Here is a 16,785-nt window from a genome sequence, read left to right as displayed (position 1 = left end):
TTCCGAACCCATGTTTGTACTGTAGGTAACCTTCTGTACAAGTCAGTATGAAATATTGTTTCTCTCCAATAGTCCCTTGTAACTGGTGCCATTAAATACAACTATTCAAACTTGAAATAAACATTGAATAAACACATCATGTGGCTCCCTGTGGTTTTGTGGTGTGACACATTCAATTCAGTTCTTTTTTTCTGTTCATAATACTGAAAAAGCGGGAACATTTCCTCAATGTAGGAGATACAAAAAACGATCAAGTGGTTCAATGCCTTTAATATCAAAAATGCAAATGTACATTAACATTAACAATGAAAAGTCAGCATTCAAATTAATTTACATCCATATAAAAATCTAGCCAAACCCCACGACAATGACTGTACATAACATAAACAGACAATTTGAGCAGCAAAAATAAATGTGTATATTACAGGTTCATACTTTACAACAGTGATTTTAAAAAAAAAAACAATTTGAAAATGTAGTGAAACAGCCATTAGTTTTCTGCTCTAGACAGTCCTAGCCCAAGTGTGAATAGGCCGGCTTTAAGAAGGGTCGCTGGTTGGTTTGTGGGGTCGGGGCGGCCAAGAAGCCCGGTCTCCTGCCCACTGATGCATCTCCTGCTGAGCTCCTGGACCCTCGGCCTGCAGACTGGAGGTAAGATTTTGATCCCCCTCTGGAATTGGATGAAGACCCCGATTTATTGCTGCTGTAGCCACGACTGCATCCGCAACAACACCACACAGCAGCAAGGAGAAAAAAAGAAAATTGGTTTTCAGCTATGAAGTGAAGTTTATTTCTAAATGTGATGATGAAATGTGAGACGAGCAGATTACAGACCCTTTAGAGTTGGCTTTTTTCTTCTTGGAATACTTGAAGAAAGGTGCTTTCTTCCTCTTCTGTCCCTGTGCGGCCTGATTACGGAAATATGTGGAGGACTCAGGGTCCTCGTCATCGTAATCTCCTTGTCTTCCTCGTGCCATGTCTATCCACCCATCTGCACTGTTGTCAGTCGGTTCCTCTACAGAGACAGTGTAGTTTTATTGTAACAGTAATGGACAGAAGGTATATATAAACGAATATATACATAAACGTTAGTTAATCCATTACCAGGTAGCTGCCACTCAGAGTATTTCTCCAGGACCTTAATCACTTCAGCTCCATACTTCTCCAGTCTGTCTTCAGTCACACCATCAATTTGTAGCAGAGTTTCGGGGTCAGGGGAAAGTTTCTCTGTTGAAAAAAAAAGTTATATTCTAGTTGTATAACATGAGGAAGTTGTGGAATTCAAAATCAAAAGACTGCTGCTAAATGCTAAATCTTAGCAACTACTTCAGAACTTACCAGCTATCTTTTTCAAGGCGGCAGTGGAGAAAATGTTGTAGTAGTGAATGCCAAACGCTTTGCCCAGCTGTTTGCACAGATCTGTCAGCTCCTGCAGACACTTCTGAACCATCTCCTCTCTCTGGGAGACATTCTTGGCCACAGCAGCTTTATTCTTCCTGATTGTAGATGCGCTCTCCGTCTCATAGAAGTCCACCTGCAACAGGGCGAGTGCCAGTTAGCCATTTGTGTTTTGATGAATATTTGAATAATTGTGAGCTCATATGTCTAGCTCTTCACATATGATGTATAATAGGTTACCAGCATGTGTCCTGACATGACGTTCATGGCTTTTGGTCCAGCAGAGATATAAGACACAGCTTGGCCGCCATTGGTGATGTACAGGTCTTCCACCAGGACATTGTCCAGAACCAGTTTTTTGAAGAGACGGTCTGCGTTATGCCTGGAGTAGGCTCCTCCCATCCCAAACATTCCCGACTGTATCTTGGCAGATTTAGAACCTGAGAGAGAGATATTTAAACAACAATAATAAATAAACAAAGCTCTGAAAGTGTCAAATGTGCAAAACTTTCGTTAAATTGTTGCGTAATGTTGCTTGCACTGCAGGTATGTACTGTACCTAGGAAGATATCCACCAGCATGTTCAGTGTCAGTCGGTTTTGCTGAGCAGTCCTGCCAAACCTTGCTCCCACTTTCTCACAGTTCTCCTGGACGAACTTTACAATCTTCTTCACGTCTTCAGTAACATTTCTCAACTTGTATTGCTGCACATAATCAAACGTGGAAACTGTATTACAAATGGCCAGGTGTGGTTTTTTTTGTGATGAGTTTTGATTTGTGAAGAATAAAGAAAAGACTCCTACATTTGGTTTGGCACAGTTGTCACAGCTGACGTCAGAGTGGTCCTTACAGAAGCTTTTGTTGAACTTTAGCTCCCCGAAGTACGCAAGCAGCTGGATTCTTCTGCACTCCATCACGTTCTCACAGAAGTGCACCATGCTGTACAGATTGTTGAAATGAGTCGCCTTGGCATTTCTATCACCCTCTCTGTCCACTGTGATAAGAAAAAAAGTATTTTAGTTTACATGACTGTTGTGTGCTGTGGGTGGAGTCTAAATTATCCATACAGATTTTGCATGATATAAGGAAAGTCTTTTATCTTTTTGCCACATACTGCTGATAATTCTCTTGATGCGTTGGACGTCGCTGTAGGAGTAGAAGAGAATACAGTGAGAGATATCTCCGTCTCTCCCGGCTCGCCCAGACTCCTGGTAGTAACCTTCAACTGATTTAGGGAGACTGGCATGGATCACGTAGCGCACATCAGGCTTGTCAATGCCCATGCCAAAAGCTATGGTGGCACATATGACCTGGCAGACAAATGGGGACACAAAAACAATATAGGGTATACGTGTTTTGTGAGTGCTTGAAATCTTACTGTTCAGTCTACAGTTTGTTCATTTCTCGGTAACTTTATAATATCACAGAGTTAGAGGAGTCCTCACCTGGCAGCCGTCCTGATTGATCCACTTGGATTGTACATATTCTCTGTCGCCGTCACTCAGGCCTGCGTGATACGACAGAGCCAGTATCCTTGCTCTCTGCAGACTCTCAGCCATGGCATCACAGTCATTACGGGACAGACAGTATATAATACCTGAATCACCTGCAACATGCAGAGGCAGAGAATAACCAAGGACACATTTAGGGATGGCTTGTGGAGATGATTATGAAAGATGATTAAAAATATAAGGTGTAAATTATTACACAAAAACCCTATTTTCAAGTTATTTTTGATCCAATTCTAGACTTCAACATACCTCTATTAAAATAATACACACACACACAAAATCACACCCTACAGTAAGTTGACCTGAAATATTACAATAAATTGGGCTTTTTGAGAGCATGATTTCAGACAAATGGTCCTCTCAGAAATGTCAATATCTTCACCTACAAATCTGAATTAAATCTTCCAACAAAATATATGCAGCAGTGTTTTGAAAATTGCATGAACCAGGACAAGACAAAGTAGCCCTAAATTATTTACGTGGATAGTGCTTCTTGATCCAGCTGATACAGTCTTCGTCAACCTTTTTGGGTTTCTTGGGCAGCACTGCATACTTGAGGTTTGTTCTGTTGAAGCTCATAGTAAACCTGTTGTTGAAATAAAAAATGTGCAATTAATGAAATTCTGCAATAACAAAGAAGCATTGTAGATAAAAAAAAAAATCAGAGCACGTACACCTGTGGCCGAGTCATATTTAGCTGGTGGAGGATGTCTTTCTGCACACGGGGGGTGGCCGTGGCAGTCAGAGCCATCATTGGCACATTGGGGAACTTCTGACGCAGTTCATGCAACCTCTTGTAGTCTGGACGGAAATCGTGGCCCCACTGAAAGATTTAAGGGAAATGACTCACGATGGTAGTTTAGATAAAATCAACCGTAAGCATAGAAAGTTAGTATAAAGCACAGAAACACACCTGACTGACACAGTGAGCCTCATCTATGACAAACCGGGCCAAAAGACCTCGCTCGTACAGGTTCAGCAGGGCCGAGATCAGCCTGTTACTTGCACTCACCTTGGGGAGAAAAAAAAACATGCATCAATCCTAAGTCAGGCAGAATAAAGTTGAATTATCAAAGCTCTTGTTACAAACATACAACACAATCCTCACCTTTTCTGGAGTGACATACAGCAGTTTAATGATGGGGTCTTTCCTGGAAAGCTGCATATAAATCCTCGCTGTTTCACTGTCACTTTTATCACCAGACAGACTTATCGCTGGGATCTAAAATGTTGATCATCACAAAATAACTAATAAACTTTCTGCGTATTAGAATACCACACATAGAAACCTCTACTTCACCCAGATTTAACAAACCAGCTGCAACAAACTTACATCCAGAGTGGTGAGTTTTTGGATCTGGTCTACAATGAGTGATTTGAGGGGGGAGATGACCACAGTGACTCCTGGTGACACGCAGGCAGGCAGCTGGTAGCACAAACTTTTACCCCCACCTACAAAATACATGTTACAGATGCATTTGGACATCTTGTGTGCAGCGGTTTAAGTTCAATAAAAGTGCTTCTGTGATTACTACCAACCTGTGGGCATCAAAACAAATGTATCCTCTCCCAGAATCGTAGCATTAATTGCTTCTAGTTGATTGAACCTGAATTGATGAAGACCAAACCGCTTGTGAAAGATCTTCATCATCTCCTGTGAGTGAGGGAAGTTGTACCCTCTCAGGCGATCGTGGGCAGGATTTCTGTAGGTGGGTTCTGCAATGGAGAACATTAAAACGGAGTCAGTAATAATGCACCAGAGCACATTTATCAAGCATCTCTGAATAACTCCTGCAGACAATGCTTATATTAAATTATCATTAAATATAATACATGATTGACATCTTGTACATTTTTGTTCTTATTTAGACACATTTGATTGTGATGACTGCACAGACATAACGGCTGAACATTTCCGATCCCATGCTGACTGACCAGGGGAGCAGATGTTTGCCGGTTTAGGTGTACGTGCAGGTGTTGCTGGTTTCTTCTCCCCCAAGGACTTGCTTGGTCCCCCCTCTCTCACTGTTCTTGTCACAGTGCTTGAGTTTTGTCCTGATGCTGAGGAGCTCGGGGGTTCGTCAAAGTAACCGGGGATATCTGAGTCATTAAAGTCATCTATGTCAAAGTCATCAACGTAAAAGTCATCTGGTTCTATGTCTACTGTAGCTGCAGTGGTTGCTGGGGTGTTAGATTTGTTCTGCCTAGAAATGACAGGCCCTTTGGGCGAGAAAAAGAGATCTGATCCATCCAGGTCTGCGTTTGTGTTCTTAGAGAAATTGTGTGATGTTTTTGTGAAGTCGTTGGTTGATGGAGAATCACAGACAGTCTCTTTTTCCACTAATGTTTTCCTGTTGTCCTTATTGTGTGAGGGATTCATATCAATAATACTGTCAGAGTCATCAGAGTCACAGTCTAAAGAGATAACCGAAGATCTCCTGATCTGAGGAGGTTTTTTTGAGTCCACCGGCACAGAGCACCTGGAAGACATAACACTAAAAGTATCCCAGCTAAATGAAGACTTTTCTTTAAAGCTGGGTTCAGAAATCACAGTGCTGTCTGGCTGTTGGTTCCTCAATAAAGTTTCACCACCAGTTGCAAGAATCCTCTTCCTGAAAGAGAAAGACAGATAATTGCAACCATACTGAGATATCATTAAATATCATGAATAAAAGCCAAGCTGTTTTAACTCTGATGTACACACCTTTGAGCTCTCTTCAGTAAAAGTTCATCTCCACAAGACAGTGCTATTAGTTCATGTTCAGGGATGCAATCAACCAGATTGCAGATGGACTCCATGATACTGAAGAGTTGATCATCTGAGAAGGGATCAGAAGAAGAGAAAAAAACCCAATTAATGATCAGAGAAAAAACACATTTGTGATTTGAAGAATAAAACAAGCAAAAAGTCTGCACAAATGAGTAAAAAGTGTAACACCTACTTGTTTTGCCTTTTGAGTGGCGATCAGAGGATTCCTGTAGAGTAATGATGGGTCCTTGAGATTGCAAAGAATTGTCTCTGCATTCAGCATCAGTTGACTTTGATCTGTTTGAAATAAAAGCAATGTTAGGTCCTGCGAGCTGTAAGGAAAGTGTGACCATGCTCACAGGTAGAAAACCTGCAGACCTTTAGTCAAGTCAAGAAAATCTGTATTGTGCAGCTTAACAGTAACACATGAACTGTGAATATTCTGGTTTTGATTACAGATAATATATAATTTAAGGGTCGGACATATGCACCAAGTATGACTTACCACGTGCTTCCCTTTTCTTTTATTTGCAGTTGAGATCAACTTTAAAAACAAGTGGTAACCCTTTGCATAGCCTTTCACATCACATCCACTTCACAAGGTATAGTTTTTTTACTAGAGGCACAAGTGGCTTAGTTTCTAGACTCTATTGGTTCTTGACGCAACATTCTTACAGACCCCTGGAATTAGGTGCTCTGCGGAGGACAGATGTCCCAGATTTTAGCCCAGCACTTGACTGGGGTTAATGTAGGTTTGGCATCCAGAAACCCCCGATCACCAGTAAATCCATTACAATTTTATACATAGAGGGTATTAAATGCCTAGGAAGCTTTACTTAATGAAAGCAATTGGTGATCCTACATGCACTTTTTGCCCTATGAAAGTGATTGGCAGCTATTATCACATGTTCTGGGAGTGTGCTCCATAGGCCAGATTCTGGAAGATGGTCGCTTCTAACCTCTCCAAGATGTTTAAGGTCAAGCTGCCGTGTTGGCCTGCTGCACTCATTCTGAATGGCTTGTCAAATTTGGGCCTGACCTTAATTAAAAAACTAGTGCTGTTAGCTGGACTTACAGCAGCAAAGAAACTGGGTGGCTATGTGCTGGAAACCTCCACATACACTTCCTTTACGTGCCTGGGTTCTGACATATCTGAACATTGCATGTTTGGAGCAAAAGGAGTCTGACATGGAGGCTTGGTATTCACTCTCAACTAACCTCAAACTTCCTGTGATTACATTATATAAGAGACTCTGTCCTGGATCCATGGGGTGGGAGGTGGGTGGGGTATGTTTGGGGCTTTGACATTTTACTTTATCTGTATTCTTAATTATTCTAATCATTTATTTTGCTACGTCGCTTTTTCTTTCAATTCGATTTATTTATTTTCCTTTTAGTCAAAATTTAAATTATTGTAACATTTGTACATTTTCTGCGAATGTATGTTTTGTAATTTATACTTTTTTTCAATAAAGTAAAAATGTGATAACCAAAAATAATAATTTCATCTAATTCACCATCATGTCTACTGCACACAGCAAATCATGTAAGCAGTGGTAAAATACTAATTGAAAAAGCTCACCTGCTCTCAATCGAAGATTTGGTATAAGAGATCTCATCTTGGATTGGAGAAGGAGGAATGTAATCAAGGTCATCGTCAAATTTGTCATTAAGCTCTATCACCTTTGGGTCAATCCATGATTTCTTACTATCTAAAAGGGAAAAAAAGAGACTCAGCCTAGACTGCATTCCAGACCCACTTCTGCCCTCAAATGTACAAATAAAATACATAAGCAGAAATAAACAGTGTGTTACCTGTTCTTTCCTCAGAGGCTTTGAAGGGAGCATTACTGTCTTCTTCACTATCACTAATGACACACTTCATGTAAGCAGGAGGATGCCGCCTGGTCATTTTAATTGGAGAATCCTCCAGTGAAAAATCCACAGGATCATGGATAGGACTGGGCCTTGGTGAAACTTCAGCTTTGTCGTTGCTGTGCTCCACTTCATCTGTTTCTATACAGAAATGTTTCCCTGTGGATTCTGTTTTTTCTTCAGTAGGATATAATACAGACTTGTTGCACTTCTCGGATATTTCTAGACTGAATGAGTCATTTTTTGCTTTGGAAGGAGGTTCAAAGTCATCAAAATCATCCCAGTCGTCCATTGGGAATCCAAGAGATGCATCAAGACTTGTAGAATTGCTGCCAGTGCATTTGGTAAACTGGTTGTCAGGTTTAGATGGAGCTGTAGACACCTTGCCAGGCACTGCCGCTGCTGATGGAGGCTGGACTGCAGGTGCACAGTCACCTGCTGAGCTGATGGAGTCCGACTTGCATTTTGAATTTACAGTGAAGAAGTTGTTGATTTTGGACTTTTGAAGTCTCTCAGGCTTATTTGGAAATGTTAAAGGAGATTCAGTCACCAAACTGCTCTTAGGGACATTGACATTCCTGTTTGCCAAAACATTTGAGCTGATTACCTTGGTCGGGATTTCCACCTTGGTTGTACCTGCCGGGGATTTCTTCTTGAAAGAAAAGGCCCTGAAAAATAAAAATGAGTAATTAGAATAAAATGGAGTGACTTTAACACAGCTGATTTTTAAGGTTTTTTTAAATCCCAATCTAATTAGCATTAGCTTGTTGTCTTTAGCCCACCAAAACTTTACAGCAGTGGAAAAATGCCTCCTAAAAAAGAGGGGATAGAAATGCAGTCCGGAGCTTTTCTGCTTTGACAATTGACAATGAGACAATTATTATACAGTGCAAATAATAAGAAATGTAGCTCAAACACCAATATCATACATCTGTGATAGGTCAATGTCGGCCAATATTATTGGTTCACCAATATATCGGTTGGGCTCCAGACAAAGTAATAATATTTGTCTCTTATGTATCAGGACTATTCACACACACCCCTGTCCGTATCTATGGATCCAAGGTGGAACGTATTTCCAGCTTCAAGTCCTGGGCATCATCTAAGACATTTCACACCCCAACCACAGACTGTTTACTCCCCCTAGGAGGCGATATACAGTCACAGTCACTGCACGTGTATATCTACAGAATATCTTTGTAAGCTGCTAATAGTAATTTTTATCCTGTACATCTGCACTTTATGCCTAAATCTTCACTTTTGGTTAGTTGCATCTTTTTGTTAAGTACATATAAGTTACATGTTCAATGATACGGTTTAAACTAATCTAAAATAGCCATTTATGGACTGTAAAGTGCCTTTATTGACACAAATATGCTCAATGGATCCTCAGACACCCTAAATTGTCCAATTACTACACATGTGGGAGGACCATCATCAATCAGATTAATTAGATGTTTTATCTTGTAATGTTATAACAAATTGACGTTATGATGAAGTGAACCTATTTATGTCATGTTGTGAAGCTATTTTGGATGCACAGAGTCACTGGTTAAGGGGAAATAATAAACCAATTTAAACAACAGAAACTATCTCTAATAACGATAACTTATCCCTGTTGTGTTCCTAACTATTACAAAAGAGTCAGGAGTGTTTTATCTACACTTGGCACGGTTGACAGCTCGGGGCTAACTATGACTTAGCTGTTGTTATCTGCATTGTAGCATGAGTACACTTCAGACTTACCCCAGTTTGGGTTTAGACAGAGACAACTTGCTCTGAGCAGCATTGCTGTGCCTCGCCAGCTGCTCCTTCAAATTATTTTGAGGAAGACTGGACATTGTTGGTTGGAGCAGAGCTACCGAGTGTTAGCTGGCTACCAGTCCGAGCTTGGTTCACGAAGTAGCGGTTTCTTTAGCTTTGCTCGTAACAGCAGATGAGACAAATGGCAGGAGGCTCTTGCTGACTTCGTGCCACTGCTGACTGTTTCATTGACGTTTTTAAAATGAAGACTGTTTTATCTATTACAGTAGCTGCAACGTTCACTGCAAAGGTCCCTCTCATAATACGCAGGATATACATACAACGCTTTTTGCGCCCATTCAAAACGGAATCCTGATTGGCTGAGGATGAGCAGCGATGAGGATTCTGGGAAATGTAGTGTTATGACGTATACACTGCCAAAGACACAACGTCACTTCAGAGTCGAAACTAACTTTTGGCAAAGAAATGATTGTGAATTTAACTTTTTAACTCGTGCTATTCTTAATAAATTAATTCAACTTGTCAAAAGTCACTTCAGTTATGGTGAAAAAAACATACCAGTTTTCTCTAATGTTGGATGGTATTGAACAGATAAAAAGTGTAACAATGAGCATATTCGCCAATCTTTTCAAAAAAGAAATAAGATCATCTTTTTGGAGATGAAGACATAAATTGTAAAAGAGCTTGGCTTTTGCCTTAGGTACTGTATCACAAACAAAGCTAAAGAAATACACAAAATGTAACCCACTAATTTTTTGATTTATTAAGTTTAAGTTTATTCCTATATTCATATAAGATATGAATATAGGAATGTGAAATACCCCCCCAAAAATTGGACTTATCTTTACATGTAATCCTGTATACCATATTCTTTATTTCCTCATATGTGCTGTACTAGCTTAGACTGTATGCGTGATGTGATGTTTGCTGTATTGTGTATTCCATTGTTTAAAAAAATAATAATTTAAACAAAGAAATTATTGTTAAATAGTCTGCATAAGTTCTTATTAAATTTTTTTTTTTAACAGGTTTTTTAAACCTTCATAGCCTGTGAAGATCTGTCATCTTAACACTATAGAACTTTATTGTTTTTAATTTAATTGAGTTATTTTATTTTAACTTTGTACATTCAGTATTTACTTGTATACTAGTCAGATATATCTGTTTATCTGTCTTCAATGTGTTGATAATGCATTTACATTAAAACATACCAGAATTCGTAATGAGGCTGGGAAAGTTTCTAAGATGGACCACAGGTTTACTTCTGGTAAATGACAATTAAATGTTTTAATGGGTCCCACAGCAGCAACTTATTTTTTATAGACATGGTTCCTTGAGTTTAAAAGTGTTTTTAAGATCTTTTAACCACACCATGATCCTTGGCACGTACACGTGTATTATTATTAGGATAATCATTAAATAAATTAATATTTGAGCTATGTTACTACTTATTAAGTGAATAACATATTCGTCCTCATATTCTTCCTTTTCTTTTTGCAGTGATCCAGCTTTTTTCTACAGAGGTCTTGAAACTATTTTTATATCAATAATGTGCCCAGTCTAATTCTGGAGATATTGAGTTTTTAGAATCATTATGATCATTGCAGATTATAAATGTCTTAATCATTACTACTATAACCATCATATATGGGCACCTTGCACGCAAATGCAATCCACAATAAAGTGTGATGAAAGACTCAGATTGGATTCAGTCATTTATTTGTGAATTTAGCAACAATGAATTGTATCTTCACTTAATTAAAAATCACAAATATATTGATTCATCTAGATATGATTTGACAAATCTTGTCATAGTGTTCATTATTGAATCAGACTCACTTATTCAATGATGCACAGTTGGCTGCTGATTATATAAAAAAGGATCCCATATCAATAAAAGTCATCTTTTTTTTGCTCCCTTTTCAACCCTTTTGTAGTTTGCTATCTTGCAGAAATCACACCACCGGGAAAGATGAGCAGGCAGCTAGTCCACACATGTTCTTCCCACGTACAATGAGGAAATATCTGTAAGAGGAGCATTATTGTCATTATCCCTCTGTTCTTATACATTTAGTGATATTTTCTGTATGTAACTAAACAGACAACTTACCCGTCAATCCCCCAGCTGGATCCCCATGAGTTCTTTACTATCCAGTGAGGGATGCCCTTTTCCTCTCCAAATCCAACAGCTAGCACTGCATGGTTCACCTTGTCTGTAGTGCTGTGGCATTCAGTGCTAAAAGCAGGAAGTGAATTCCAATTATGTACACATGATTGTTTTGATTAAGAATGAGGAACTAAACCACTTTCACTTCAGTTTACAGCCTAACTGAGGCCTTTGTTTAAGAACAGACAGTATGTTAAATCACATGAAATATTCCTAATCCGTACTTCTAGTGCAGGATGTTTGGCAAAATGTGATCTTAATAATACTCAATTAATTCCTGTTGATAAATGCACCAGTAAATGTGTATGTGTCTAATACACTAATTATCTAGCAGCAGTATCAGTTTTCTCAGGGTTATTCAGTACTGATAAATCAGGAAGTTTTATATCAAGTTAACTGATGTAACTTATTTGGCAATGTTAAGTAGCAGTGGTGAAAAGGTTATCAGCAAACCAGTCAGAAATGAATACAAGACTGACATTTTCTCTCCAGTCTCGAATGGAGAAGGTGGGTTTTATCATTTTAAAGACATCAGGTTTTTGATATGGTGTCACAGTGTCCAGTCTGAGTTTGTTGAAAATTAAGGTTCAAGTAAAGAGATATTTTCCAGAGATAAATACTTCTAGATATTGCAAAACTATTACGAAACCTACTGAATCATTTAAACTATTTAGTGTTGTTCCTGCATTTGTTACCACAAAATGGAACAGACCTTTGTCTTCAATTAGTAAATATAACCAGCACCTCCTCTTCATAGTTCATGTATGATTCATATATGTTACAAAAAACAAAACACAGACTAATCTCTTTCCAATAAAATGCATGACACTATTTCTGTGACTTCTGCTCACCTGGTGTACACGCCCTGTTGATAATGCATGAAGTCAGAGGTCACCTCAAAGGCAAAGCTGACAGGGTTGCGTGTGGCGACAGCATCCACCATCCCCTTCTCGTCATACTGACATAGTAAGGGAAAAAATGTATCACTCACAGGCACTCAATAAAGACATTTATCTTGAAGAAAGACATTGATGTTCACTCACCGCTGTTATGTTCATCACCTCTTTCACAAAAGCAGCTGCCCGTTCTGGTTTATATTTGCAAGTACCATCCTGAATTTAATGAAAAAAACAACAACAAAAAAACCCAATAACCCATTAAATCTGTTCTTCCACAATCACTTTTGTTCATCACTTACTTTTTTATAGGATGCTGTAGAATAGCAAATCATTTAGTTACCATGGCTGTGTATGGGTAGTCCTCCTCTGTCATCACTCCCTTGTTGTACATGATGTATTCAAATGCTTGACTTGGAAGGCCGCTAGAAGACAAATTAAGAAAGATTTGACCACAGTGATGCACACAGTGTAGTTACAGGGATTTTTATCAAAATGGGAAAGAAAAAATTTGAGTGACTCTCACCCATTGCATCCATGGTTGTTGAAATCCTGGGCGCAGTCCACCAGCTGTTGTTCTGACTGAGCAATACAAAAAGATTAGATTAGGTAGGTAAAAAAACAAGAATGAAGTTCAAGATTACAATCTTTGCTCTACAACGACAAAGAAAATATAATAACTTGCAGGTGTTGTTGTGTGTAATAAAGTAGGTGAATGCTCATACAATATTTAAAATATAATAACAGCATGTTTTTACCAGTGGCACCAGTTTACCAGTGGCAATGGCAGTGACAGACTCCAAACAGCCGGTTGTGGAAAAAGTCCAGCAGCTACCACAACCTCCCTTTGGTGCAAAAAACAAAAAGGTTAAACAATAAGTAAGAGCATCTTGTGAGATAAAACACAAAGAAAGGTTGTAGCTGAGGATGTGTGCAACATTCTCAGAGACTGATTATGACAGTAGCCCCTCCATTTTTGGAGAGTGAAAAAGTTTATGACCCCTCTCAACACATAGATGCACTGCATTTTATCAACTCGTAACAAAAGAGCCTTTTCTCAAAATACATTTTGAAATTTCACATTAGGAAAAGCACAGGTGTAAATAATAAAATAGAGGATAGTTGAATCCCATTTAGCTGCTTCAGTTTCATATCCATATTGTGGATCCTGACTCACTGTTGCATTATCATGGCTTACTGAGACACTCGGACAGAATGAAGTGTATAAATATTATTAGTAACACTTGTGCTTTTTCTACTATGAGAAGTTGATGTGAAAAAAACATGCATGCTTGTTTCTGCATGTTCCAGATTCTGTTGTGCAAATGAAAAATGCATTTACAACCCAGTCAAGCCTTTTAGGGTTCTTCGTATTTTGGACTTGACCAACAAGTTTGCTTGAAGAGGCACTCTTGTTTCTTTACTGCTCCCAAATTAATCAAATGCATTTCCACAGCAGTCAACAGTTTGACTTCTCATAGCAGCTATAGCGCAGCTGGACTGCATCATGAACAATGGCTCTGGACCAGCAACCATTGCAATGCAGAAGTTAATATGTCAACTATTTACAAATCTGTTAAGCTTTAATCTACTTAGTTTCAGTGCTACAACAATATTGTCAACTTTGAAACCAATTACTGACAATAAAAAGTGTGTGTGGATCCAAACCTCACCTGATTCTTCACATCTGTCACATAATTTCCTTTCTTCCTCCAGTCAATAGAGTCCACATGTGGTCCATTGCTGCTCAGAAAGTTCCCTTGGGTAGCAGAGCAGTTCTGAAATAGACAGAGTGTTAAATGACTGTCCAAAAAAACACCCTTTTTTTCTACTTAATTGATGACGTCACCTGAGGCTCACTCCAGAGAAAAGACTTCCGAAATTCACCAAATGTCATGTCTGAAAACTGATTCAGTCCCACTGCAGACAGAGATTTAACAATACTCAACATATTTTAATACACAGGGGGTAGAAAATTTAATAATAAGGAGTTCGTACTTGTGAAAGAGTGATTTCCCTCATTGTGTTTGTCAATCCTCCTTTTGTTCTCAGTGAATGTCTGCAGCCTGTCATGGTACTCTCTCATGGTGTACACTTTGTTGTGCTGTCAGGAGAGAGGAGACTGCTGTTAATCGTTTCAACCCAGCAACTGATTAGGCTACACGAAGTTTAATTTCATGGGTAACCTATATGTGTTATGATCAGTTTATATGGTTGCGCAATTCGAGAAGTACACTTCTGTTCATGATTTTTACGGGTAACTACCTTATAGGATATATATTGACCCCTTTATTATTAACACACAGCGTTTTAAACGTACCTGCACCATCCATGACTTGAAGTGAAACTCGTCTGAAAACAATTCAGATAAATTGAATTAAACAATAAGAAGAAACGAATAGACGCCATGGCGGGGTATGAAAGTGAAAGCTTGAGTTAACACAAATAATAAAAATCCAAAAGTGTTGACACTGTATGATAGGAAAGGAGAAGCTTACCTTTTTCAAACAGGTGAAAAGCTGAGGCAGCGGACACTAAAGTCAACAAAAGCAAAGTGTTGATCATGATCCTTCATTAAGACTGAAGCCGTCGGTTAAAAGTGAAGTGAAGCAGATGAGAAAGTCACGAGTTGATCAACTGAAATGCAAAACCTCCCACTGACAACAATACAATACAGCGGTTGATGAATCAGCAAATCACTGTGGGAAAAAAACACCCAGAAGTTTTTCCACCACTTTTATTCTAGTTCCCTTTTGGTTTTTGAGTTTGTTTGTTTTTTGGTTGTTTTTTTTTTTGTTTTTTTTTTAAATATGCCTGATACAATGTGGGTTTTCCAGCAGGGTATCTGTAGCCTATGTCTACATCAGTCCACCTTAACCTCTGTTGATAAATGTTAAGGGGACAAGAACTTGCAGTAACCTTTAAAAAAAATCACCCTTTTGCAGGTTTTAGGGTATTAAGGAGGTTAAATTGAAAATTAAGGTCAGGGATCATTTGACCAAGTTTAGAAACATTTGATGTTTATGTGTATGTGTGTAGCAGAAAAATAAATAATAGTACTATAACAAACCCAACAAAACTCACCTGAAGTGCATCCAATCCAAACAGATCAGTCCTCTGGTTGTTTATTTTTATTTATCTATTTAATTTTTTGATTTATTTCTTTTGTCTCTTGTTTTTGACAGTCCTCTCTTGTCTTGCAGTCCTCTGTTATCTCTCCATGTCCTTGTATGTTTAAAGATAAGAAAACATGAGAAGTACTTTATTAATCCATTGGAGGGGAAATTGAATGTCACCTTCTCACAAAAACAGCCAACATTTATAGTTGTAAACAAATATCATCTCCTGTTGCCTCTGTATTTGTTATTATGCCCAAACTACTGTATGCACAAAATGTTTTTTAATATCTTAATGGAGCAATAACGGTATAATACAGATGATATGTTTGAGTAAAATATTTAGTTTTGAAGAATACTGTAAGACAAACTGAAGGATTAGTGTCTTGATGTATTCTTAATATACTTATTAATAAAATATTAAAAACTCACAAATAGATAACAAACCCTAGCCCCAGTTTCCACTACACTTAAAATAAAAAATGAACCCAAACATAGACACTGAATATATTATATATATAATTATTTAACCTGTAAGTCTGATCAGAGGTCAGATGTGATCAGAATCAGTTTATTAGTATGCAAGCATACAAAGAATGTGTCTTGGTATTTTCTGTGTGGACTTTTACTGATGCATTATAATTTGACAGTAACTCCATTGTCCAAAACAAACCCAGCACGATGCATTTTAACATGTCCATATAGCTAATGAACTAAGAAAAAACAACAGCATTTATATTGCCACCTCATGCATTTTTTGAAGCATGGAATATGTGTGACAGCCATATGTTTATTTTCCCACATACAGCCAGGATTTTATACATTTTTCATACATCATTGCCTGCTAGGACAGAGGGTTGCTGTAATATTAAATAGCTTCGGGTTACATTTTACTTCATACTGAGCGAGCATGATGTCAACTGATATTTACACGATCTACAAAAACACTTGAGACAAAATGCCCCTGAGATAAAATGGATTTATTAGCAAGAGGTAACTGGGAAACATTTTGTTTGTTTGTCATCATATCTTCATTCTTCAGTTTTCTTACAAAACGGGGAATATTTCTTCAGGTGTGGAAACATGAGGGTTGAAAGATAATTTTCATACCACTGGGTATTGCTAACAGCAAAATGTTTATTTGTTTATATACCTTATAAGAGTATGTGCATGTATAAGTGTATACAGTATAAGTATATAGTATTATTCTGTCTGTGAAGGTGTTGCATGCCTGCCACATGAGCTTCAAAAGTGTACTGTACATACATAGTAAAAATACATACAAATATTCACAGAATAAGCACTACAT

General features: G+C 38.2%; 2 protein-coding genes across 2 annotated transcripts; both read right to left on the bottom strand.

The window, feature by feature from the left end:
• Positions 1–250: 250 nt before the first annotated feature.
• On the bottom strand, positions 251–9,565 carry blm (BLM RecQ like helicase). Its single transcript, XM_062420658.1, has 21 exons — positions 9,280–9,565; positions 7,474–8,201; positions 7,241–7,370; positions 5,852–5,955; positions 5,614–5,728; positions 4,845–5,521; positions 4,449–4,625; positions 4,243–4,361; positions 4,018–4,131; positions 3,823–3,921; positions 3,584–3,732; positions 3,389–3,495; positions 2,844–3,004; positions 2,513–2,708; positions 2,202–2,392; positions 1,958–2,102; positions 1,639–1,838; positions 1,339–1,534; positions 1,105–1,227; positions 835–1,015; positions 251–715 (listed from the first exon to the last, which is right to left on the bottom strand). Exons 1-21 carry the CDS (start codon positions 9,372–9,374, stop codon positions 514–516), a joined length of 4,209 nt encoding a protein of 1,402 aa, XP_062276642.1. The 5' UTR covers positions 9,375–9,565; the 3' UTR covers positions 251–513.
• Positions 9,566–11,022: 1,457 nt separating this feature from the next.
• Positions 11,023–15,027, bottom strand: ctsh (cathepsin H). Its single transcript, XM_062420699.1, has 12 exons — positions 14,859–15,027; positions 14,681–14,712; positions 14,359–14,464; positions 14,210–14,280; positions 14,034–14,138; positions 13,119–13,205; positions 12,887–12,942; positions 12,704–12,785; positions 12,508–12,576; positions 12,316–12,422; positions 11,408–11,533; positions 11,023–11,322 (listed from the first exon to the last, which is right to left on the bottom strand). Exons 1-12 carry the CDS (start codon positions 14,923–14,925, stop codon positions 11,253–11,255), a joined length of 978 nt encoding a protein of 325 aa, XP_062276683.1. The 5' UTR covers positions 14,926–15,027; the 3' UTR covers positions 11,023–11,252.
• Between the last annotated feature and the right edge of the window lie 1,758 nt (positions 15,028–16,785).

This window comes from Scomber scombrus, chromosome 6 (genome assembly GCF_963691925.1).
Source record: "Scomber scombrus chromosome 6, fScoSco1.1, whole genome shotgun sequence".
NCBI classification, from domain to species: domain Eukaryota; kingdom Metazoa; phylum Chordata; class Actinopteri; order Scombriformes; family Scombridae; genus Scomber; species Scomber scombrus.
Note: the sequence above shows the minus strand (reverse complement) of the source record. Positions and strands in the feature narration are given on the sequence as shown.